Source organism: Aquarana catesbeiana, linkage group LG05, assembly GCF_042186555.1.
Source record: "Aquarana catesbeiana isolate 2022-GZ linkage group LG05, ASM4218655v1, whole genome shotgun sequence".
In the NCBI taxonomy this organism is placed as follows: Eukaryota; Metazoa; Chordata; class Amphibia; order Anura; family Ranidae; genus Aquarana; species Aquarana catesbeiana.
Window position 1 is genome coordinate 236246191 of NC_133328.1, and position 26905 is coordinate 236273095.

At 45.1% G+C, this 26905-nt stretch overlaps 1 protein-coding gene and 1 long non-coding RNA gene across 3 annotated transcripts in view; one reads left to right on the plus strand and one right to left on the minus strand.

Annotated features, from left to right (window-relative positions):
* UPP1 (uridine phosphorylase 1) overlaps positions 1-26077 on the minus strand; it is a 66216-nt gene extending 40139 nt beyond the window's left edge. Inside the window, exons 1-2 of one of the 2 annotated variants that reach the window (XM_073630629.1) lie at positions 26054-26077; positions 15136-15188 (exon numbers count right to left, since the gene is read on the minus strand). In XM_073630629.1, coding sequence (XP_073486730.1) covers positions 15136-15179 — 44 coding nt within the window. In that variant the 5' untranslated portion in view covers positions 15180-15188; positions 26054-26077. Of the gene's footprint in view, positions 1-15135; positions 15189-22783; positions 22941-26053 lie in introns of those variants that run through there. The other variant, XM_073630627.1, reaches the window with a different exon arrangement.
* LOC141145862 (uncharacterized) overlaps positions 1-26905 on the plus strand; it is a 229980-nt gene that overhangs the window by 98399 nt on the left and 104676 nt on the right. The window lies entirely within an intron of this gene.

The window sequence follows — 26905 nt, forward strand, 5'->3', positions numbered from 1 at the left end:
CGGGAGTGGGATGAGAGAGGTGGGTGTCTCGGAGGAGATCCCCACTGCGGTGTTGTTGGGTTCTGATTTAGGTACCCTTGTTTCATACTATGCCCCTGCTAAAAGCACCCCAGATGCTCCCACGGATCTCTCTGGACCTCCCAAGGTACTGTTTACAGATGTTGGGGTAATATCTGGGCAACCTGTAGATGGACAGAGGGAGGGGGAGGGTGGAGTGGAAGTGCAAGGTCCTCCTTCTTCAGAGACAGGAGAGGAGGCCCCCTTGGCAGTGAAGGTAACTGATGTATGTTCCAATGATGCTGAACTGATAAAGGTTAAATATGATGATAATGATGATGATGATGATCATGATGATGATAATGATGATGATGCATTGCCAGTATTGGTGGTCACTCGCAGTGCTGCAAAGGCAGCCGAGGTGCAGGCCCTGGTCGCAGAACAGCAGGAGGAGGTCTCTGGGCCCTCTCCCTGTTCTGACCCAGTGGACTCCACCTCTGTTGAGCCTCAGCAGCTGTCCATGTTTGCCACAGGACTGCTGGCTGGGACCTGTTGTTCCGCCTTTGAAACAGCACTGCAGACAGACCAAACACTAGCACAGCTCAGGAGTCTAGCTGATCGCCCCCCTGCAGAGAATGACAAACAAAAGGTCTATTGGGACAAAGGTAAACTGTACAGAGAAAATATGCCTGCAGAGGGGAATGAGGCTGACCTAGGTAGCAGGCAGCTGGTTGTACCCAGTCAATTTAGGGGACAGCTGCTAAAAGTGGCTCATGAAATTCCCCTCGCAGGGCACTTGGGGATCACTAAGACCCGAGGGCGGTTGATACATAACTTTTATTGGCCTACAATGCTCGCTGACATAGCTGACTACTGTCGGTCCTGTGTTACCTGCCAGCGAGTTGGCAAGGCAGGGGATGTACACAGGGCTCTGCTAAAACCTTTGCCTGTGATTGACGAACCTTTTAAGAGGGTGGCAGTGGATATCATTGGGCCTTTGGCCATCCCTAGCAGTTCAGGCAAACGTTTTATCCTTACAGTTGTCGACTATGCCACGCGTTATCCGGAGGCGGTGGCTCTCTCCTGCGTCCGGGCAGACAAGGTCGCTGATGCTCTGCTGGGAATCTTCACAAGAGTGGGATTCCCGGCTGAGCTCATTAGCGATCAAGGCCCTCAGTTTGTGTCCGACTTGATGCAAGCTCTCTGTCGAAAAATACAGATGACGCATATCATGGCCAGTCCTTATCACCCACAAACGAACGGTTTGTGCGAGCGTTTCAATGGAACCTTGAAACAAATGTTGTGCACCTTTGTGCACTCCCAGGGTAAGGACTGGGAACGATATCTGCCTCATCTGCTTTTTGCTTACAGAGAGGTGCCTCAGGAGTCCACAGGCTTTTCGCCATTTGAACTTTTGTACGGACGAAGGGTAAGAGGACCCCTGGACCTAATCCGTGAGAACTGGGAGGGCAAGATTGCCGACTCAAAGGTCTCGGTTGTGGATTATGTCCTAAAATTCAGAGATAAAATGGAGACGCTGGTGGAAATGGTGCGGGAGAACATGACCCAGGCCCAGACCAGGCAGAAAGAGTGGTATGACCGTAATGCTAGGGAGCGGACCTATGACATTGGTCAGAAGGTGTATGTTCTGCTTCCCCTGCGGCAGAACAAACTCCAAGCAGCATGGGAAGGCCCGTACACCATCACCCAGCGTCTGAATGATGTCACCTACTTGGTCAGGTTGGGAGAAGGGCGTAGACGGCAGAAGGCCATTCATGTTAACATGATCAAAGCCCATCATGAGCGCACGGCCTATGTCATGCCGGTCTGCAGCAGGCCAGAGCCCGAGGAGGCTGATCCACTTCTGGACCTGCTAGCAGACACCAGGGAGGTAGACTCAGAACTCCTGATAAACTCCAATCTTACCCCCACCCAGGTACCTGGACTGAAGCGAGTGCTGGCAGTACATGGTAGCAGGTTTACGGGAAAACCTGGGAGGACACACCTCGCTGTCCACCAGGTGGACACCGGGGCACATCCCCCCATTAAACAGTCGGCCTATCGCGTCTCCCTGGAGGTGCTGGCCGACATGAAAAGGGAGGTGGAGGAAATGCTGCAGCTGGGGGTGATTCAGAAGTCCCACAGTGCCTGGGCGTCCCCAGTAGTCTTGGTTCCCAAAAAGGACCAGACGACCAGGTTCTGTGTGGACTACCGGAAACTGAATGCCATCACTACTGCAGATGCCTACCCTATGCCCCGGATTGATGAGTTGTTAGATAGGCTGGCGGCCGCCCGTTATATAACAATCATGGATCTGAGCAGGGGGTACTGGCAAATTCCTCTGGCCCCTGAGGCTCGGGAAAAGTCGGCCTTCATCACCCCATTCGGATTGTTCGAGTTTACCGTCATGCCGTTTGGGATGAAGAATGCCCCAGCTACCTTCCAGAGAGTCATGAATGACTTACTGGAGGGGCTGGAAACCTTTGCCGTAGCCTACCTGGATGACATCGCCGTGTTCAGCCCTACCTGGGAAGAACACCTGGTGCACCTGTCACAGGTCCTGGACCAACTGACGGCTGCCAATCTGACTGTAAAACCCAGTAAGTGTCAGATTGGCATGACTGATGTGCAGTACTTGGGACACCAGGTAGGGGGAGGTACCCTGAAACCCGAGACAGGGAAGGTTGAGGCCATCCTGGCCTGGCCTACCCCTCAAACCAAAAAGCAGGTTATGTCTTTCTTGGGGACCGCTGGCTACTATAGGAAATTTGTATGTAACTATAGTAGCCTGGCCAAACCTCTGACTGACCTAACCAAAAAGAAACTGCCCAAGGTGGTGTCTTGGACACCAGAATGTGAGCAGGCATTTCAGGCCTTGAAGGAGGCGCTGGCCAGCGCACCTGTGCTGCAGGCTCCAGACTTCACCCGCCGTTTCCTTGTGCAGACGGATGCCTCTGCCTTTGGATTGGGTACAGTCCTGAGCCAGGTGGACGAGGCCGGAGAGGAGCATCCCATCCTCTACCTGAGCAGGAAGCTGCTTCCCAGAGAAGTAGCATATGCCACGATCGAAAAGGAGTGTCTTGCGATCGTGTGGGCTCTCCAGAAGTTACAAACGTACCTTTATGGACGGCACTTCACTGTGATCACGGATCACAATCCCTTGAGCTGGCTAAATCGTGTTGCTGGGGAGAATGGCAAACTACTTCGGTGGAGCCTAATTCTTCAGCAATACGATTTCACCATCCAGCATAAGAAAGGCAGCGCCCATGGCAATGCTGATGGGCTGTCACGACAAGCCGAGCCCGCAGGAGTCGGTTGCGTCAGGAGGGAAATTGTAGTTCCCTCCCATGCAACCACCTAAGGGGGGAGGTGTAACGATATCAAGTACAGGACATGACAAGCTGTAGCTAGCTGCCATCTTGTGTGGAAGTAGCCATGACAGTTTTGCTAACCATGTAACCTCACAGAGAACTCTGAACTCCGTCTTCCCCACCTTAGGAATTCAAAGCTTTTTAAGTTCAACAGAAAAGGTTATCTCAACAGAGAAAACAGAGCCAGGCTAAGTCAGTAGAAAAACATTTGTTGTAAGGGCAGTGTTCAGGCCTGTCGTAAAACTGTCACCCTCCCCACTCAGAGAACAAACAGGCCTCGGTCGTAAAGTCTCCTGAATACACCTCCCTAGAATAAGTATGAAATTTCAGCATGTTTCATAACTTCTGACTTAGTAATAGCACAGACATAATCTGGACATATTTAGCTTCCTCAGATAATATGGAACGTTTCAAGTCCAGACACCCCTATGTCAGGTCATATGGGAAACCCCTGGGACCACTTATTCCTCCAAAGCAGGCTATACGTTATAGACATAGCATGTTTAGACTTGTTTTGAAGGAAATCTCAAGTTGAATAAGAATATGGATATTTGGAGTCTGTAAACACTACAGATGCAGATATATGAGTATGTATTACAAAGTCACCTGGGACGTGGTCATGAGTGTAGACACCTCCCAGCAACCAACCCCTAAAACCAGCTGATCAGATGATTGGTTACTGGTCGCTGTCAACACCCCCTTTGATTTGACAGAAAAGAGGAGATGCCAAGACAATGGGCAGTTCTCCTTTTACCATCCAAGAAGAAACATCTGCCAAGTCGAGAACCAATTACCTAGCTCATCGATCGAACTCTGATCAACCCTTGGACATTAATTGCAAGTATTCTTTCTTCCCAATTCTACCTTATTGCTTTGTGGCTGTATATTGTCTTTATCTTTTGAAACATCTTTTTTCTGTAAATATTTTATTTGCATCAACTTTGACCTTTTCATAATAAACCCTTATGTTGAAAAGTGTTAACCTTGTCTCTAAAGCTCTTAATGCAAGCTATAAATGAACCTGCCTCTTGAAGGGCGCTACTGTTATAGAGTAAGACTCTGAGCAGACCTGTCTGTAGTGGCAGTGTGTGTGGCAGACGCTTATTCTCAAATTATAATTGGTATTGCAAAATTACGAGTCTCCCCCGGCTCGGTCTTTTAAACGGGGGTGGTGGCAGTTAAAGGGTTAATTGTGTAATTAGCCCAGTGACAATCACTCTCAGGCTGCTCGCACCTAGATTGTGGTCCTGCAAGCTGGAAAATCTTTGTGCTGGGCGCAGCTGAGAGTGGCATTGTTACGTAAGTGACAGCGGGGTGTGAGGTTGGCCGGTCCTTTGTCGCGAGTTAGCGAGGAGGGCAGGGATCTGACACCCGCGTTCCTCACAAAAGTGACCCCATTTTGGAAAGCAAACACCCCAACGTAAAATCTATGAGGCATAATGAGTCTTTTGAACGGTTCATTTTTTTCCAGAAGTTTTTGGAAAATGTGCAAAAAAAATGAAAACGCATTTTTTTTTACACAAAGTTGTCCATTTATCAGATATTTCCAACACATACCATGTACATAGCAAAAATGACACCCCAAAATATATTCTGCTACTCCTCCTGAGTATGGCGATACCACATGTGTGAGACTTTTACACAGCCTGGCCGCATACAGAGGCCCAACATTGAAGTAGCACATTCAGGCGTTCTAGGAGCATAAATTACACATCTAATTTCCTTACAATCTATCACATTTTTGAAGGCTCTTCATATTTCTAACACATAGCATGAACATACCAAGAATTAAACCGTAAAATACATTCTGCTGAGCAAAGGGTAAACAAAAGATTACCTGTGGTTTTAGTAGTGCAGTTGTCCACAGGAGGAGAGCCCTGATCCAGGCAGCAGGCAGGGACATGGTCAGCGACAGTGAATGGAATTGTCCAGGCAGCAGGCAGGAATATTGTCCATAGTACAGGCAGGGATAATGTCCTTGTACAGTCCAGGGTCAGTGCAAGTAGAGACATTGCCAGCAGTGCCAAAATATTGGTCCTGGTAGTAAGCAGGAACATGGTCCAAGTAGCAGGCCAGGAAAGAATGGGGACAGGGGTAGAGGCTTCTCCCACCCAAATCTCTTTGAAGCCTCCGAGTCACCAGACCCTAAATCTGGGAATGAGAAAACTAAAAAATTAGTTTTCTTCATCCAGAAAAACATTTCTGGAGCCCCTCACATATGTGAGACCCCTGTGTTCCCACTAGCATAGCAGGGTAAATAATCAGTCCAAGAGGCAGGCAAAAAACGTGGTCAAACAGTCCAGGGTCAGTTCCAGAGCAGGCAGAGGTAGGTACAATTTAGCGTTAGGCATAAGCTTGGTCGTATAACAGGCCAGGGTCAGTTCCAGAGAAGGCAGAGGTATGTTTATTGTTAGGCAGAAGCTTGGTCGTATAACAGGCCAGGGTCAGTTCCAGAGAAGGCAGAGGTATGTTTATCGTTAGGCAGAAGCTTGGTCGTATAACAGGCCAGGGTCGATTCCGGAGAAGGCAGAGGTATGTACAGTTCAGCACAGTGGCATAAGGGGTGTGGAGGAAAATGACAGGAAATGAGAATTATGTTTACCATACTTCCCTAATAATGTAGAGAAGTATGGTAACGGCGGAAACATTCACCTATACAGAGGCCTGGTTGGAAAGGACAATCGGGACAATAAAACGAGGTGTCTCTTCTAATTCCTCCTCTGGAGCACACCCGGCATCTCTTCTGACGTCTCTGGCTTGTTTCACTGGGGGGGATTTTGTCAGGAAAGTGGCGTTCGTGGAGTCTGCTCATGGAATCAGAGCGAATAATTTCTGGTGGGTTTTCAGGGTACAAAAGGGCGGAGATTACTTGTTCCTGTTAGTGCAGATAGGATACGGGGTGTTCTCTGTAGATTTTTGGTAAATAACATAAGTGTTATACATGGCCAAACTGAAAAAATAAATGGACACTTTTTTATACCAGTGACGGGATTTTCTTGTGGGAAGGTAGGGTTCAATCATCTGATCGTTGAAGTCCACTCCCCCCATAAACAAATTATAATCATAAACACAAGCAGGTTTCTGGACTGGGCCATTTCTTCTTGGGACTTCCACGTAGGTGTCATTATGGATTGACGTCAGCATGTGGTCGTTTCGTCTGTCCCTCCACTTGACAGCTAATAGCTCCTGGTTCCGCAAAGACGCCGTCTCCCCTCGGCGTAGCCTTTCATTGACCAGTTTTTGCGGGAAGCCTTTTCTATTCGTTCTTACGGTACCACATGCTGGGGTGTCTCTCCGGTGAAGATTGCGGAAGAGGGGCAAACTTGTATAAAAGTTATCCACATAAAGGTGGTACCCCTTTCCAAGGAGTGGATAAACAAGCTCCCAGAGAATTTTACAAGGGACTCATCAACGGAGATATTCTGTTCGGGGGTATATAATTGGGGAAATTTTTCAGCGAAATAATTTAGGAGTGGCCGAAGTTTGAATAATTTGTCAAATGCTGGGTCATTTCGGGGAGGGCACTGGGTGTTGTCATTGTAGTGGAGGAAGCGTAAAATCATAAGGTATCTTGATCTTGGCATTATCGAAGAGAAGAGTGGCATGTGGTGGATGGGGTTAGTTGACCAATATGAGTACATTTCGGGTTTTTTTGTGAGTCCCATTGTAAAAGTTAGGCCTAAGAAAATTTTAAATTCCTCTATGGTAAGCTCTCTCCACTCAAAGGGACGGGCATAACTAGAGCCAGGGTTGCTTACTATGTACTGCTGTGCATAGAGGTTGCACTGGGCCACAATGGACGATAGTAAGTCTTCTGTAAATAGCAAATAAAAAAAATCAAGCATCACAAAATCATCGGTGTTCACCTGGACACCTGGCTGGGCGGTAAAAGGGGGGATATTTGCTGCTCCGGAATGAGGGGGAAGCCACAGGGGGTTTTGAAGGGCATAGGGAAGGGTGGCATGGCCTCTATCCTTTTGTGGCTGAGAGGACACCCTACTGGTACCTGGCCTTTGTTGCGGTGGCACTGCGCTTGAGGTGGACGGCACTGCACTTGAGGTGGACGGCACAGCTCTTGAGGTGGACGGCACAGCTCTTGAGGTGGACGGCACTGCGCTCGAGGTGGTAGTAGGCTGCTGCTCCACGCCAGAACGCCTTCTTTTCACGGGCACACATTCCTCTTCCAAATCTGTATCAGACTCGCTGCTTGTCACGGGTTCATAGGCTGAATCCGAATCGGACAGAGACTCAGAGAGCTCCCCGCTGCTCTCATCGGTCATGCTGAGACGCTGGTAGGCCTCCTCGGCCGTAAATAATTTTTTTGCCATACTGGTGGCTGGTGAGGTTGATGTGGCGCAGATGAGCACTGATGGGCACAGGTGGCACTGATGTGGCACTGGAGTGGGACTGGTGTGGCTCTGGTTGCACTGTAGTGGGACTGGTGTGGCTCTGGTTGCACTGTAGTGGAACTGGTGTGGCTCTGGTTGCACTGGTGTGGCTTTGGTGGCACAGAGGTGGCACTGGTGGGCTCAGGCGGCACTGTTGGGCTCAGGCAGCACTGGTGGGCACAGGCGGCACTGATGTGGCACTGCAGTGTCGCAGATGAGCACAGGTGGCACTGATGGGGCACTGGTGTGGCACTGGTGTGCACTGTAGTGGCACTGGTGTGCACTGTGGTTGCACTGGTGTGGCTCTGGTTGCACTGGTGTGGCTCTGGTGGCACAGAGGCGGCACTGGTGGGCTCAGACGGCACTGGTGGGCTCAGGCAGCACTGATGTGGCACTGCAGTGGCGCTGATGGGCACAGGTGGCACTGATGGGCACAGGTGGCACTGATGGGCACTGATGGGCACAGGTGGCACTGATGGGCACAGGTGGCACTGGTGTGGTACAGGTGTGGCACTGGTGTGCACTGTATTATCACTGGTGTGGCACAGAGGTGGTACAGAGGTGGCACAGGTGGTACAGATGGCACAGGTGGCACAGATGTGGCACAGATGACACTGTTGGGCACAGATGACACTGTTGGGCATGGTTGTGGCACTGTTGTGGCACTGTTGGGCACTACTGTGGCACTGTTGGGCACTGCTGTGGCACTGTTGGGCACTGATAAAGGTGGAAAAACTCACTGACTGTCACCGTAAAGCTCTCCTCTCCTCTCACGCTGCATCGGTATGAGGAGAGGAGAGCTGTAACCTCCTGATGACCCTGCTTTCCCTTTTTGTTTACATTTGTGATCGCTCCGTCATTGGACGGAGCAATCACATGGTAAAGGACCGCTGTCATTGGTCCTTTACCACGATCCGTGTTGCGCCGGGTCCCGTGGACCCGGCGAACACGGATGTTCCTGTGTGCGCGCCTGGGGGGGCGCGCGGGAGCGGTTCTCCGGGATCACGTCATATGACGTGATCCCAGAGTTATCCAACCGCCCTGCAGCCGTCATTCGGCTGTGGGCGGTTGGCAAGTGGTTAAAAAGGCTCTTTGATCCTGAATGCACAGATCCTTCCCTCCTGAAGAGGCTCTCTTGGCAAGGCCAGATAATACACAGTCAGAGTAGTAAAGCTGCACATGCTCAGTTTGGTCTCTATTGCTGGAGAGAACGTGTCCTTGTTGAGCTGAGCTTTTCAGGTCACATGGTATTGACATCACACAGTTGGGCTTGTATACAGATCCTAAATGACAGCCCAGTCCCCCCCCCCTCCTCTTCCATGCCCAAAAAAGAACACAGTGGGTGGGATGTCACATCTTGATTCATGAATGATCCTATAACAGCATGAGGACATAGGCTGTAGTGGAAATCTCCTCCTACCTGAACACTCAGCACTCAGGAAGATCCTGCAGTTTATCATGTGACCTTGGTATACAGATCAGCCAAAAAGGTATATAGTGGCAGTATTTACTGGGTTTAGTAACACTTTAAGAACCATGAATGTGAAACATTGCGTATTATTATTTTTAAAGGGACACAATCATCAAATATTCAGTGTAATTTTCTTACGTTTTAATTGTAAGATAGTTTCATGCAGTGCTCTTGTATACAGAAATGAAAACTGTACAATTAAAAGATTGAGTTCTCTGAGTTCTCCTGGTACAGGTAGTAGTAGTAATATCAAGTGGGATAATGTGGAGCCTAAAAAGCCCCAATGGTCTAAGAAGCACTACCCATTATTGTATGCTTCTAAAGTGATTGACTGATCGAATCTCAGGCAGTTCAACAGAGACCAGCCAAGATTTGATCTATGTATGGTCAGGTTGGTTGTACTGAAGTCGTTCTGTCGATCGACTTCAGAACAACCAGACTCTTGAATTTTTGGCATGCGAATACTGCCGGCAGCTATCAGCAATCATTTTCTGTGTTCTGCCAGCCGGAAAGGCTGGTTGCAGGAAAGAAAATCGAATCATCTATGCTCTGACTTGCCTGTCAGATGCTGTGTACAAACAATATTCAAAGCGGGCTTTTGTAACATTTATGCCGTCTACACACAATTGAAATTTTGGTCTGAAAAAGATATGATGGCTTTTCCGATGGGATTCCGCTCAAGCTTGCCTTGCATACACATAGTCACACAAAAGTTTGCTGAACTTTCGAACGCCAAGAACACGGTGACGTACAACACTATGACGAGCCGAGAAAATTAAGTTCAATGCTTCCAAGCATGCATCGAATTGTTTCCAAGCATGCGTAGGAATTTTGCGCATCGGAATTGCTACAGACGATCGCATTTTCGGATAGAAACTTTTCCGACCGAAATATTGAGAACATGCTCCCAATCTTTTGCTGGCTGGAATTCGGGCAGCAAAAGTCCAATGGAGCATACACACGGTCGCATTTTCCGACAAAAAGCTCTCATCGGTCTTTTGCTGGCCGAATTTCTGATCGTGTGTACGTAGCATTACTCTTGTTTTAACACTGAAATTATTTACAGCATAGTTAATTCTTTTACCCTATTAATCCCTTAATTTTTATAAGAAATGTACTTTCTATCCTGTCAATGGGCAACTATTTAAAAAAAAAAAAACATAAGTGTTCACTTCCTCTTTCAGGTGACTATTTCACTCTTCCCCAAATTCAGTACCTTCCCAAGTCTCTCATGATAGCTGTGCACAGGACCTTGATGAGAGTAAGGATAGGGCCCATCTGTGTCATTTTGCTGGTTTTACAGTGGGAGAAGTTTGGATCTACCAGACTAATATGAATGTTTAGATTAAGAGAATACATACCTTGTCATCCCTAATATATTGGCTGCAATTACTGGGAAAAGATATATTTTCCAGAATGTACTGTACCACTATCCTCCCCTTTCTTCAAACCTTTCTTTCACATATATTTTATTTGATTTTCAAGGGTTTCAATACAATCAAAAAGGGAATGCATGATACATTATATAGCTTATACCGCATCAAATGCACCGAATAGAAGTGAAGTCAGAAATACAAGTGTTTGTATATAAGATGACATGTCATAGAGTAGACTAAAGGAGGACATGATTGTATATAGGTTGGGTGGAATAAAGAAGGCAAGGATATGATTGTGAACCAGTCTGTGCGCAGGTTAACCAAGAAGTGCACAGGTAGTAATTTCTCAATATAGTTGCCCAAAATATGGGGCAAAATATAGGGAGATGGGGGAAGTGATGCCAGTCAGAGTCTAAGAGGTAATAAAAATGATGCACACAAACACAGACTCTGTGTTGCATAAATGTAATGAGATGGGTAAAAGATGGCTTCAGCTCCTGTTCGCCACCTGTAAAGAACTCCTCAGACGCATTTCGCCCTTTTCGGGGGTTAATCGAAGAGGCCTCAAGGACGCCTTTACAATTAAGCCCTGAAAAGGGCAAAATGCGTCTGAGGAGTTATCTCATTACATTTATGCAACAGGGAGTTGGTGTCTGTGTGCAGACAGCCACCATTTTGTTGAAATTTACTGGAGTCTGATAAGCCTAATCTGTTTGTCTTGCAGTCTTTTCACATGCTGATCCAACTGACACAGGTTTGAAGGGGCATTTGAGTGGTACTATTTTTATTGTTTGGGGCTACATATGTAATAAAAGTTGTTACAGTAGGAGGAAGAAGAGGAAATGGGGGTAAGGGATTATAAGGAAGGGGAAGGGGTCCTGGGGGGCATGGCCTTAAGTCTCCAATTCATGAAGCCTATTTGTTTTTCAAAGCAAAAGTTAACAATGATCTAGGTTCAGATTGCGATTATATTCCAGCCATGGGAACCAAACTTTCATAAAATTTGGGGTATCATTTAATATACAACTAAGTTTCTCATAAGCTGCTTTCTTTAAAATTTTCAGTACCAGCATGTCCCGCTGTGTGCGGACTCTGTGGACTACAGTACTGTTTTTGACAGCCTATTTAGAATTACAAGACTTAGCATGACCCACTGGTTTCTATTCTTTCTTTGTGAAATTAAAAGTCTCAGCATATCCCACTGCAGGGTTTCCAGTTTCTAAAGAACATGCCCGAGCTTATCCTATTGGAATCTATCTTTAGAACTACAAGACCCAACATGGTTACTGCCCTACAGACACATGTCACACCACTGGGACTGTCAACTATATCCCAAGTCACATCTTCTGGACTTATTACCACAGTCATACAAAAATAATTAAGGTTTTTACACTCATATACCTGACTGTTTTTCTTAATATTTGTGTTCAACTATGAACATATAAAACAGAGAAAAAACAATCACTTGTTTTATTAAAATGTTTTAATGGTTTAAAATGCTGTTCACATTTACATTTCAGTGCTGGTATCACAATATTTCTATTGCTTCAGCAAAAAATTATGTTAAAATGTCATATTTTGTCATCTTACATTGTTTGACTTGGTATTGCTTGTAATGAAAACTAATACAAATGTAATTTAAAAATAATTATTGTCTTGACTGTTTATATATTGGTGTATATGGTAAAAGTAAGTAGGATACAATACATCCTAATAAAAAATGTATATTGGATTGTCACAGTTTGAAATTTTTATCCATTCTGTATGCCTACTCTTCAGCTAACAGGCATAATTTTGCTAGTTTTTGTTATCATTCATATTATTTATTGCTTTTGTAGCAAAAAAAGGTAAAGGGAGAACACCCGCAACCTTGACAATTTTAGAATCTGCATTTAACCAACTGAAATAGGCCATCTGAGAAAATGAAAATTCAATTTGTCAGATTATGTAAAGGAATATTAATTCTCCCACTGAATTTACATAATACATTGGCCCACTAGGATCTAGCACAGCCTTTCCTAACAAACTGAACCATTGAGTTCCTCCAGAGATTAGCTGGAGGTTACTTGAACATTAAGAAGTGGTACTGTAGATCGATTTTCCACCTGGCAGTACCTGCATAGTTCTAGCACTGGCAACGCTTGGTTGGGAGCACTAAACTGACCACCAATTTAAGGGACATTCTTTCCTACTGATCACCACTAATGAGACCACCTCTCCCACTGTCAAACCAAATTACAAAACTTCTCCTACTGACTACCAATGCAAAAGGAAACATTTTCCACTGGCTTCCAAAGTTAGGGGTCACCTATGCTTAATATAGCATTTTACCGATTTACTTATTATTACGTCTGCAGCTTACTCATCATGTTCATATACCGTGAAATGTAGATTATTCCAAGAGTTGAGAAAAGCTAATCTAGCATCTACCACAAGCTACATAGTGATATATGCATGCCTGCAATCCTGGGTTACACCCATTATATACAGATCAATAACCCTTTATCTCCTCTACGCATGCTGAGCAGGGCCAGCAAATATCTCAAGATATGTACAGGGATAGTGACAAGTGTAGGCACGCACCCACGCTCACTCAGGTTGAACTGGATGGACTGGTGTCTTTATTCAACCTTCAACCTTACTAACAATGTAACTATGTAACTATGTAACAATGTAACTATGTAACTGCCACTCTGGGGCTTCCGTCTCCTCCTGCTCTATTTACTGTTCCTTAAAGGATAGCATTAAGCTTTACTGTTGCATCAGCTTTACATGGCCTTTCTGAGCCCTTTTCAGGGGACCAGCTTGAATCCCCAAGATGAACCGACCCTGCATTAATTGATCAGGAGTGCCAACAGCAGCACAGCCTTTGTTTGTCTTTTTCTTCCACTTTGTATAATGTGTCACCTTGTGGACTTATCGCTTTAAAGGAAAAGTTCACCTTTTATAACAAAACACGTTACACCCATATTCAGGGCGTAACATGCAACATGTTATGAAAGGACCGCCCCCTGCTCCCCCGTTTTGTCAGATAGTGGGGGATCTTCTCCCTCGATAGCTGTCATCATTTAAAAAAAATATGCAGCCCTGTGGGGCTCCGGGACACCATTCTCATTGTTCTGTGAATGGAAAATTACAAGTCCTGACAGCCTTAGCGGCTGTTGGCTTGTAATTCTCAATGAACTAAATTGGCGCTGCAGCCCTCCACGAACAGGGGGACCCAAAGTGGAACTGCAAAAACAAACAGTTAGGCACAAGCACCTAGTGTATTACCAAAGATATTTATTGGAGCAAATGAAAACCGATAAAAATAGATACTCACAAGAGTGCAACTAATACAAGCCCAAAGACCACAAGATGCCATACAGTGCAGGATATGTGTACTCCAATTACATCTCGGTGTGGTACCATCTGATGCGTTTTGGAGGCACGCTCCCTTCCTCTGAGCTGGACCTGATGATTTACAGAGCACTGGGAGTACAGCTATCACTTACTCCTGGGCCTCTGACAAGGAAGACACTGTCCCGCCTCTCCCCTCTGCTGTTTTTTTTTTTTATATGAATAGGTTAACATAATACAAAGTGCTCTGTGATTGAGCAGGAGAGGACACAGGAGCTGCATGAAGCTCTGCAGCTGCAGGAGTTGAAACCAGAAGGTCCTGCATCAATACACCAGAAGTATAGTAATAGCTATTGTAAAATAATTGTAATAGCAATTATAAAATAAAAAGATAAGTCCACAAGGTGGTGTGTATCTTGTTAAAGTCAACCCCTAGTAATCCAGCACTTTTTACAAAGTGGCTAAATTCCAGAAATTCATTTTTAAGTCCAGAAATTTGCTGTGCTATTGATTGAACCTGGGTAAGCAAGAGTGTGATGTGAGCTATAGGTTGTACTTGAAAATATGTTGCACTGCAGAGAGACTGAGGCCAGCTAGTCTTGCCTTGCATATACTCATACCTCCCAACTTTTTGAGATAGGAACGAGGGAAACCTATTAGCTACATAAAAGTATGTAGGGATAGGACACACCCCTGCCACTCTTATACAAAAAGAATGATTAGTTAAACTCACAAGTGTTTTTTTTTTTTGTACCACTACTATTCCTTTATACTGGGTTTTGAAATTTACAAATGCATCAATTTAAAATTGGATGGAAGATTTAGCTTAGGGAAACCCCTTTTTAAAGATAAATAGTGCATTTCTTATGCAAAATGAGGGACAAATGAGGAGGAAAAAGTGACTTTGTTCCAAATCAGGGACGGTCCCTCGAAATCAGGGACAGTTGGGAGCTATGTATTAGCAGGGTGTAAGATGGCCCTCAGAAAACAAATATAAAACTTTATCTTACTTGAAAAATAACTATTACAAAATGCCTATACCAATTATTAAGTAAAACCCCTCTCGTGATTTATATTCTTGTCTCATGTTAATCAAACATTTTATTGACATAAAAATATATAAAAGAGAAACAAATGTACTAATGACTGGCCATGAAATATTAATCACTTTCCATATAATACTAAACACTTACAATGATGTTGGTTGCTGGCTTTCTATTTCTTTGACTGGAGCCATATTCAGTTCCTAAATCAAACACAAGCAAAGTCAAGCATTTGGCGTACAGTGAGAGGCAGCCATGAGCAAACAGATAGGTATGTAACTGGGCACAAAGACTTGTGAGCTCCGTCTATTGCTGGGACTGACCATCATTGGATATGGGAATGGGCAGCGGTAAATAGTTTTAAAAGATGATTAAATTTAAAAAAGTCTCCTATGTGATATATTTTTAAGAAAGGTTCTCTTTAAAGAGACATCAGGAGTCACTAAAGCTATTTAAAATGTACACGCAGGTTAAGTCATTCATCCCTGAACACATAGTGCTCTATAAGTGAGTACCACTTGGTACAGTGTTCAGCCCTGGCATATTTCAATCTAGTGGACGGGATGCTGCACCTGTGCCACTTGGGCACACTAAAACCCTGGGATTGGAGGCACAGCAGCTAGACACCCCGTGTGCAAGGGGCCCTAGCCTGTACATAACTTTTGATTTGTGTCATCTCCTGTCCTGTGTGCAATGACTGGGGAGTTGGTCAGGAATTAGTAAAAATAATCCAGAAAGTGTTGTTTTTGGCTGTGCTGTGCAGCACAGATGTGTGAATCACAGGATTGGCAGAACAAAATGGCAAATCCTTCGGCAAAAAACTAAACATATATGTATTTTAACTATATATTTAACAGTTTTCCTGAAATTCCAATGTAATGCACAGTCTGGTCACCAAGGAGCTAAAGTGTAAAGACACCTTTGGTGCAGTTACACTCACATGAGAGGATACCCTTCCCACCACCTCCCCTTCCTTGTCTGTGTTTTACCCTCTATTGTACCCGATCCAGCAAGATACTGCTGACTAGATTGCCAGGTCGATTTTCAAATATATTCCCAGCTGGGCCAGTGCATGCTTTCTGCAATAACATTAATTCCTGCGGACCTTCAGGTATGTGTTTGTCCCTATAGATTCATGGGATTAAAGTGTGCATACATGGGCCTAGCCCAGAATATATTTGACAAGTGCCCGAGTAATTATATCAGCAATATCTCACTGGATCGGGACAGGTGGGTAACGCACTTACTGACTGGTCATTGTAGGGTTAACATATTTGAGACTGGTCACTAAAGCTGGTCAAAATCTTAAATTTAAATCCGTCTGTGGCCATTCCTGTTCCAGAGAAGTCAGACTATTGACTTCTCTTGAACCGGCTTGTTGGAAAAACTTGCACTGATGTGATGTGATGTGATTTCTTTCAATCAGTACTGCAGCAAAATGGCTGCAGTGCTGATCAGTGTAGACTGACAGTGGAGGAGCCCCTGCTGTCAGAATATGATAACATAGTGGGAAGGATTCCTCCATCCACCTGGCTTGTTTGGATGGGGAAATTCATTATTCCGCTGGCTGATGGGAAAAAAACATTTTCGATGTATGGCCAGCCTGGTCATTAAAGTAATTTTAAAGATAATTTTTTTAAAATAATAAACATGTTATACCTACCTGCTCTGTGCAAAGGTTTTGCACAGGGCAGCCCCGATCCTCCTCTTCAAGAGCCCCCCACCAGCACTCCTGGCTCCCCTCCCACAGGTGCCCCCACAGCAACCAAGTGCTAAGGGGGCACTTGTGCGGGCTCTCTCCTGAGCTGCACTCTGTGTTTCCATTGACACACACAGCATGGTTTAGTCCCACCCCCTGCTTTCTCCTCGCTGGCTGTAGTTGGCAGCAGCATGAGCCAATCACTCCTGAAGCACGCAGAAAGTTGTTTTTCTTAGGGCCAGTTCACACCAGGAGCTGCGATTCAGTGTGGTGCAATTTGAGCGTGTTGCACTTGTTGCACTACTTTAAAGGACCAGAGCAAACGGATTGCATGGCACTTCCGTACTATGCCAGCCGGTGCAGGCAAACACACTATGTTTGCGACCTGCGTTTGGAGTGTCATTAAAGTGGAGTTCCACCCACTTTTACAACTCTTCAGCATCCCTCACTAAACTGTGCACTGTAAACGAATTGGATATTTTAAAAAAAATTTTCTGAGCACTTACTGTGTATCTGCTGTATTCATTTTTCACTTCTTCCTCCCTGGCCGCGGCCCATCGCATCATTTCCTGTTTGCAATGCCTTCTGGGAAGGGGCGGCAACTTCCTCTGACACTGCTGTTGCTATGGAAACCTGACCTGAAACCTATTACACTGCTTGTGCTGCACTGAGCATGTGCGAGATCTGCAAGGATGAGATCCAGGAAGAAATACAGTCTGGCTTCAGATGCCCAGACTTAAGATGGCCACGGCCTGCTGTAAGTTTATAAAATAACAAACTACTGCTATAAACTAGCAAAACAGACCTTAGTTTACAGACTAACTTTACTAGAATACATTAAGCTTGCATATTATAGGGGTATTTTTATTTAAAAAGTATAATTTCGGCCGGAACACCACTTTAACTTAACATTGAAGACAATGACACCCACTGCAGATCGCAACAGTAGTGCTTTTGGGAGATGCGCACAAAACACAGGTTTCCCACACCGTGTTCTGGTGTGAATGCAGAGAATGCATTAAGGTACAAAATCCTTCAACCTTTAGAACCACTTTTGGTGCACATACTCTGGGGGCTAGTGATTGATTTTGTAGAAAATAAGCCTGCACTCGAAAATCCAATATTTCATTTACTTATTGAAGCATTGGGAATACGTACAGAGCAGGCAAACACCTAAACATAGCCTGCTCCTTTGTATGCATAAAACAATTACATGAAATAGCGTGCATATGCATGCCAGACCAAAAGTGAGGTTTTCTGTGCCCTCATGCTAAAAAAATCTTAGTGAAAATCTGCCATCTTTGTAAAGACATCTTGTCCTGCTTTCCTGGATCTTTCTGAGCACCACATGTGTGCCAACACAGCCACCATAGTTCACTAGGCCCCAGTTGCCATCTTGTAGACATATAACATGGAAATCTTCTACATGTGAACATCAATCATAGGAGCAACAAGAACATTGGAAATAGTAATTCTGCCTTACAGCCACCACCCTCATCGAACAATTACAGCAACTTCAATGAGTGGTATCATAAAGCATGGCTTCCTATGACTTTGTATATTCTGTGTGCTGTGTGTAAATTGTCTGCATGCTCTGTCTATTCTCTGACTGTGTGCTGCGCCTGTGTGTAGTCTGTCTGTATAATGTGAGTGATGGTGATGTACCTAAAGATGATGTGACTGAGAATAATGTGACTGAGGATGATTTGACTGAGGTTGATGTGACTGAGAATGATGACACTGAAGATGATGTGACTGAGGATGATTTGACTGAGGTTGATGTGACTGAGAATGATGACACTGAAGATGATGTGACTGAGGATGATGTTACATAGTTACATAGTTAGTAAGGTTGAATAAAGACACCAGTCCATCCAGTTCAACCTGAGTGAGTGTGGTTGCGTGTCTACAATTATCCCTATTTATTTAAGGTACCCATATAGCGCCATCAATTTACACAGCCATCCACACATACATCGCACCCTATCCTCAAGGAGCCCACAATCCAAGGTCCCAAACTCACATTCATATACTAGGGCCAATTTTGGACAGAAGCCAATTAACCTACTATGTGACTGAGGATGATGTGACTGAGGATGATGTGACTGAGGGTGTGGTCCGTCTGTAAGCTGTGACTAAGGGCCGGGCTATGTGCACTGACTGGTGTTTTCTGTACCTGATCAATGCCAGTCACTGCAAGGGCACAAAGAATACAACTGTTTTCTATGTGCCCTGTGCACAACACAAGACTGGTGTGATGTGTTGTGTGGAAAAATGCAGACATTTTGTATTTTTCAGAAGCGTATCGGATAGCACCTCAGCGCATTGTGCTGCAGTGTAGAGACGTCAATGAAGTGTAACTATACACTTTCAATAAAGTTATGAATGTGTGGTTTGTGTAATGTGACTGAGCTGTCTGTGGTCTGTCCGCATGCTCTATGTGTGGATTCCTAGCACTTCCTGGGCGTATAATCTCTTTCGCAATCCCAAATCTCACGATTTGGGATCACGAAAGAATCGCTACGATTCTGCCTATGATCCCAAGTTGCTGCAGAACATGCAACATATTTTTGGCTGCCATTATTCTTTAATGGCACCTCAAAGGCGACGTGATTCTGCCATAACTGTCGCACGACAGGATTGCGCGCCAATCACAGCAAATTACACCTTTAAGAATCACGTGAAGCTTGTCGCCCAAAAAGTAGCAGGAGCTCCTTTTCGAGTGGCAAACGCACATAGTGCCAGCCCATTCATATGAATGTGCTGGCCTTATGCAACACGCAAAATCATGTAAGAATCGCTATTTGAAAGTCGGGTAGTGGGAAGGCCCATTCCTGCTATGCAGTATGTGAACAGGACCTTAGTGATAAACTATACATGGTACAGTGCCCTGCACTGCACTATATTTGTGCGCACAAACATGTACACAGTGCACCTAACAAACAGGGACCCTCTGTTTATTAGCTGCACCTTGTGTGCTGCCAACAGTCAATAGCAGCTCATGTATGGCTTCTTCTAGCTTCTCCCAGCACACTCCCTCCGGTAAAGCTGGCCATACACATATAGTTTTTTTTCTGTTCAACCTTAGAGCCTTAAAGCTGAATTCCAGGAACTCAGGTACTTTGTAAAAAGTGAAGGCACCCTATGAGTTAGGTCCAATGAGGTGAATGCCACCTCCTGGACTAATCTCTATTATTTACATCTGACAGGTTTCTTGAGCTCCTGGGAGAGATACTCTGGGCTTTGAGAGGAATGAATCCCTGGGAGCAGCTATGCCCGCCCCTCCCCTCTGCTGCCCATTCACAGAAGCCTTTGTATTTTGTGAATGGGTTCACATAATACACAGGCATCTGTGATTGGGCAGGAGGAGGGAGGTATGGGCATAGCAGCTACATCAACTCTAGTGTTGAAGATGCAGAGACCAGAAGGTCTAGCATTGTACTCCCTTACCTACAGCGAAAGCTGTCTTCCGAGAGCTCCCTAAACCTGTCAGATGTAAATAATAGAGATAACTCCAAGATGTCATGCACTTCATTAGACTTAACTCATAGTGCGCCTTCGCTTTTTACAAAGGAGCTGAATTCCTGGAGTTGAGGTGAAAAATGCATAAAAAAACTGATGCTGAAACCCATCTGGAACACATCCGGACTGGGTTTTTATGGTGAATACCAGTCCCTCAATCTAACAGATTCCCCCCATCCATGCTACAAAAGCTGCAGCCTATCAGCTGTCAAAATACCTAAACAGTTGCTACATCTGATTGGATGCAGCTGTTGCTTGGCTGACAACTTTCCACCTGGCTCCTTCATTTTTTCAGTTAAGGGATGTTGAGTGGGAGGCAGCCAACAGGCTCACACTGAGCTGAAATTCAAAAAGTGTATGGCCAACTTAAAGTGGTCTTCCGGCCGAAATTATACTTTTTAAATAAAAATACCCCTATAATACACAAGCTTAATGTATTCTAGTAAAGTTAGTCTGTAAACTAAGGTCTGTTTTCTTAGTTTATAGCAGTAGTTTGTTATTTTATAAACTTACAGCAGGCCGTGGCCATCTTAAGTGTGGGCATCTGAAGCCAGACTGTATTTCTTCCTGGATCTCTTGCAGATCTTGCACATGCTCAGTGCAGCACAAGCAGTGTAATAGGTTTCAAGTCAGGTTTCCATAGCAACGGCAGTTTCATAGGAAGTTGCCGCCCCTTCCCAGAAGGCATTGCAAACAGGAAATGATGCGATGGGCCGCGGCCAGGGAGGAGGAAGTGAAAAATGAATACAGCAGATATACAGTAGGTGTTGAAAAAAAAAAAAATATATCCAATTCGTTTACAGTGCACAGTTTAGTGAGGGATGCTGAAGAGTTGTAAAAGTGGGTGGAACTCCACTTTAAGTGTCAGTAGAGATGCTTATTATGCAGCGTACACACGGTCGGACTTTTCGACCAGACTTGTCCGACGGACGCCGACGGACCAAATCCGGCGGACAATCCGATCATGTGTGGGCTTCACCAAACCTTCAGCTGACTTTTCCAGTCGCAAATCTGACGGACTTTAGATTTGCAACTTGCTTCAAATCTTTACGTCGTAACTCTGCCGGACCCAAAAATCCGCTCGTCTGTATGCTAGTCCAACGGAGAAAAACCGACGCTAGGGCAGCTATTGGCTATCAACTTCCTTATTTTAGTCCGGTGTACGTCATCACGTATGAATCCGTCGGACTTTGGTGTGATCATGTGTAGGCAAGTCCGTTCATTAAAAAGTCCATCGGAAGTCCGTCAAAAGTCCGTCGAAAATCCGCTGGAAAGTCTGTCTGACAAGTCCGGTCAAAAAGTCCGCCCGTGTGTACGCGGCCTTAGAGGTAATCAGCTCGATGGTCAGACTGGGCGAAAACTTGTATCTGCACAACTATTTTAGTGCAGACATTACCTTACAGAGCGCAGAAACTGCGGCGTTGAGCTTGCTTACTTTTTCTTTTTCATTTTAAGCTTAATGTGGCAAATCATTCATATCTTCAAACTGCAGCGTGCTGTGTGGCAAATCTGTGACGTACGTTGCCATCCAGCGTGCTGCCTAAAAATGAAGACATGCTGAATTTTTCCCACACTGCATGGCACCACACTAGAGCCGGGGTGTGAATAGGGCACATAAAAAATGATTGTTTTCTATATGCCCCAGCTGTGACCTGCGATTATCCAGTGTGGAAAAACGCAGTCACAACAAAGAGTTTTTATCAACCAATCAGCCAGTGACTCCACCTCCCATCCTCCACACCTTTACTTGCAGTTTCACTTATGCAGGCAGACACATCAGATGACTATGCAAATTGCAGAATATGAATTGCGCTAAAATATAGCTCTTGTGGCTTTTAGAGTGTCAGACAATGAGTTAGAGGTGTCTGAGCGCTCACATGTGAACAGCCACCATTGAAAGCTTGAGGGCTAATTTACACCAAATGCTCTGTGACAACGCAGGAGCACTGCAATGCTGATGCACTGATCTTGGCGCATTGCGCTGTTCACTATTTTTTTAAACAAACTTTATTCATTCATTTCATGCAGTTCTACCAGGCGCAGAGTGCCTCGAACTGTGCTGCGATGAAAAAACAATATGGCCTGTCGTACTTTTTTTTTTTAGCATACACCACCGCAACGCAGTCCTGTGAACAGGGCACACAGGACACAAGGCATTTTGTGTTGTCGTGCTGTGGGAGTGCGCTGGAATAGCTGCCCAAAACAGCCCCATTGCACCTAGTGTGAATGGAGCCTCAAGCTACAAAATGCTAGTGTTAATGCAGCCTTGTTTGTGATAATATATATATATATATATATATATATATATATATATATATAATGCAAAGGGGAATTTATCAAAATGGGTGAATCTGGAGTAGCTGTACATGGCAACGAATCAGCTTCTAGAAGCTAGAAGCTGATTGGTTGCCATGCATAGCTGCTGCAGATTTGATCCATCATTGTCTGTAACATTTCCTATGCTGTGCCTTGCACCTTCCTCCATCCATATAGTGCCCAGGAAGATACTAGACGTATATCACATCATAAACCATGAGTCAGTAAAAAATAAATAAACAGATGTCTTTCTTCTCTTACCTCTGCTTTATGCCCAGACAGATGTACAGAATGTCTCCCCCAGCTATGACCTTGTGTAGAGGAAGGCTGACAGATCTGGAGATGAAGTACACTGTGTCTGTATATTCTTACTCATTGTGACAGTCCCCTCCCACGCCCATTGATAAATGACACACCCCCGTGATGTCACTCCCTGACAGTTACTTTTCTTCTCGAGTCACATGACTTATCCTATACCTGAAACTGTATATATCCGGTGCCATGACACAGACTGGTCAGTTACATGGGATCCCACCTGTGTGTGTCATGACGTGTGAGCTCAGCCCCGCCCCTCGTCACAGCACTCCGACCTCCCTCCCTGTCCTTGGGCTGCGGATGGGTGTTGGGACAATTGAGTCAGATCCTGTGTTCATCAAGAAGGGTCACAACTGGAACTGACGGGAAATACAAGGAAGCGGCAGGCTTTCTTCATAGACGCTCATTAGGTGGAGGGATGGATGTAATCATGATAGAAATGTCATCTGCTAGAAGAACACCCTGGATTATAAACCACTGACATTTCTGATAGTCTTTGTATGAAACGAACAGTCTCTGCTATTTTAGGAATGATTACTGCTGAATTCCTTGGAATATATATATATATATATATATATATATATATATATATATATATATATATATATGGAATATATTAATAAATGGTATACCTAAATATATATATATCTGTGGTCTGACCACATGTGGATTCCTAGCACTTCCTGGGCGGCGTATAATCTTTTTCGCGATCCCAAATCTCACGAATTGGGATCACGAAAGAATCGTCATGATTCTGCCCATGATCCCAAATTGCTGCAGAACATGCAACATATTTTTGGCTGCCATTATTCTTTAATGGCACCTCAAAGGCGACGTGATTCTGCCATGACTGTCGCAAGACGAGCAAGATTCAAGCCGCTGGGGTGTGCAGTACCGCATTTGGCCAGAGGTGTGGGGGCGCTCGAAGACACTCAGAGACGCTCTGAGACACTTGGAGACACTCAGTTCCCGAGCGTCTCCAAGTGTTTCAGAGTGTCTCCGTTGCCCCCACCCCTCTGACCACATGCGGTACTGTATAGACAAGCACTGGCTGTGGAACAGATTATCTGAGTTTCCATTATTTCTGTAGTAAAGTTTCTGGCCTTGTCCTGTCTAATGAGAACCTTCCAAGCCAAAGATAGCTGACATCCTTCTGTATGTGGTGGGTTGTGAGGAATAGTGGGTGCAAGGTGGACAAAGTCATTGGGCACCAGACACTTCTTGAATGTAAAAGAGGTTTTTATTTCTCTTAACAGTCTTTTTTGTATTTTTGGGGGAAAAAGGGTTAGGGCCAGGACACCCTTAGATAGTTGCAAATTCAATTGGCAGACTCCAAGACTTCAAAAAGAGAACAGCCGTGCAGGGAAAGGCCCCAGCAAGAAGCCACATCTGCACTTGCAGGAATGCTGTCTGCTAAAGTAACAGTCTTTAATAGTTCCTAACTCAAACGTAACAGTCCTTTCAGCTTCACTACAACTGCCTCTTGTAGTTCTTCAACACCGAGCTCCCGGTCTCTCACTAGACCCTCTGATTCACTGACTCTGAATCCCTTGAGCTCCTCCAAGGTTTGCGGTGATATATCTCTCAAGCGTCATCCCCCGGCTTCTCTGCTGGGTCCCTAGCATGGCACTCCAGATACTTCTCAACCTTCACCCCTGCTAACCGGCAAGGTCCCTGGCTTGACTCACAAGGCTGCTCTGCTCTGAATGTGGTTCCGGTACTTGCTTCAGTTACTCACTGTGGTCCCTGGTAAAGGTCCTTGGTCCCTTTGTGGCGACAGCTTCCCTTCTACCTCCGACCACTTATGCCCTGTACACACGGTCGGATTTTCCGACGGAAAATGTGTGATAGGACCTTGTTGTCCGAAATTCCGACCGTGTGTGCGCTCCATCACACATTTTCCATCGGATTTTCCGACACACAAAGTTTGAGAGCTTGCTATAAAATTTTCCGACAACAAAATCCGTTGTCGGAATTTCCGATCGTGTGTACACAAATCCAACGTACAAAGTGCCACGCATGCTCAGAATAAATAAAGAGATGAAAGCTATTGGCTACTGCCCCGTTTACACAGCCTAGCAGCCAGATGCCCCCAGGATAGGCCCAGTCTCCAGCCTAGCAGCCCGGGGCGTACGACACACGTCCACCCAGACAGCCGTCCAGATGGCACAGAACATAGATCACCTGACCTCACCCCTATATATAGGTTCTCCCAGCGGGCCAAGGGATTCAAGAAAACCCCTGCCCATTGGCTGAGATACCCCATAAACTCATAACCTGACCTTGGGTTGCCCTTCTCAAATCTAGTACCACCAAGTACCTGGCCACCTAGTGGTAGAAGAGAAAAGTGCAACAAGGCCAAACCTAGGGAGAAATCATCAAAATCTCCATCAATCGACCAAGATAACTATTCCTGGCAAATTTGTGAGGAGCTCCCTGACTAAACTCCAGGGTGCTACATTTCCTATGGGGAAACTTGCTTTGATATACAGTACAAGTGCTTTGGATTACAAGCATTCTTCTGGAACGAATTATGCTCGTAATCCAAGGTATTACTGTAATGGTACACATGACAAATAGAGAGGGCGAATCTATCTAAACGGGGCACAGACAGCAATAAAAACTGAGAGATACTTAATCCATTTCAACTCTGTCCAAAACTAAAAAAAACGTTTGCCTTTTGGTATTACCGGTACTGCTGGTACCTGTTCATTTTTATGTGAACTCCATTGAAACGTATTTTTTTAAATGATATTACCTGGATAGATTGAAGAGGAAGTGAAACATTACAACACTTTTCTAGCTACATGCATTTATGCAATTTCTTCTGCATTCTGACTTGACTTTGAAGTCTGGTGAAATACGTGCTCATCAACACATACTGTATCTGCTTGTGAAATGTCACTATGTTGAAAAGAATTTCCAGGATTACACTTGCAGATGATTCATTAGGATGCTAGTAATAAAGTCATATAATAACTGTCAGTCTGCCAAAGGAATACACAGAAATCAGACTGTTATCAGAGACTAGTGCATCTTTATATAGATGCAGGCTGGCGCTGCAGCTTATTTAAAGTGTTATTTCACCTTTTACACAACATGCACCTGCAGAATTAACACTCTACAACCCCACCCTTCCGTCGTTAGGTACACACAAACATAAAGTCGGACAATTCCTGTCTAACCTGTATAAAAAAAGAAGATCTGTTTACTTACCTATTTTTAATCTGTTCCAGTCCAGTCACATGATCCTCCGTGTGAGGGAGTGACCGATAAAGACTGAGATATTTCCCTATAGGCTCTTCATTGTCCACCCTCCCTCCTCTCCCCTGCAGCCACAGCTGGCTGACACAGAGTAGCAGGAGCTGCAGGGGCATGTGACTAGAGCAGATTAAAAATAGATAAGTACACACATCTTTTCTTTATACAGGTTAGACAGGATAGGTAGAAGTAGAGGGAAGGAACATTTTTAAGAATAGCTAGACTACAGTCAGCCATACATGGATCAAAATTCAGCAGGGACAGGCTGAGATTCAAACCATGTATGTACCCCATTAATCGTCTTGGGTACAACCAGCTTGTCATTTTTTTTATACACTCAAATACTGCTGGCGGCTATAGCCACTTGCAGTAATCATTGTGTTTTGCCGACCATGCTCTGCATGTATCTGCACATCCATCAGTTCCTTATGGACAGATGTCTGACCCTGGATGCAATCTTTCTCCATCCCAGTTGCTCATCTGAAAAAAATATATTATTGCTGTATACTGTATTATGACATTACAAGGCTTGATATATACAGTACAACGATCAGCCATAACTTCATAACCACTCACCTAAGATTGAGTAGCCCTCCCCCCCCCAGTCGCTCGATCGTCAGCCCACCAACCCCGCACTTACCCTATCTAAGTCGCGGGCAGCGCTTCCTCCTCGTCGGCTTCACCCCGCATCTCCTCCTCTTTGGCTTCACGACGGCTTCCCCTGTGTCTTCTCCTCCTCCTCCTTGGCGGCCAATACGATCGCTTCTACTCTCGGCCAATCGGGGCTCAGGACCCACTTCGTGATTG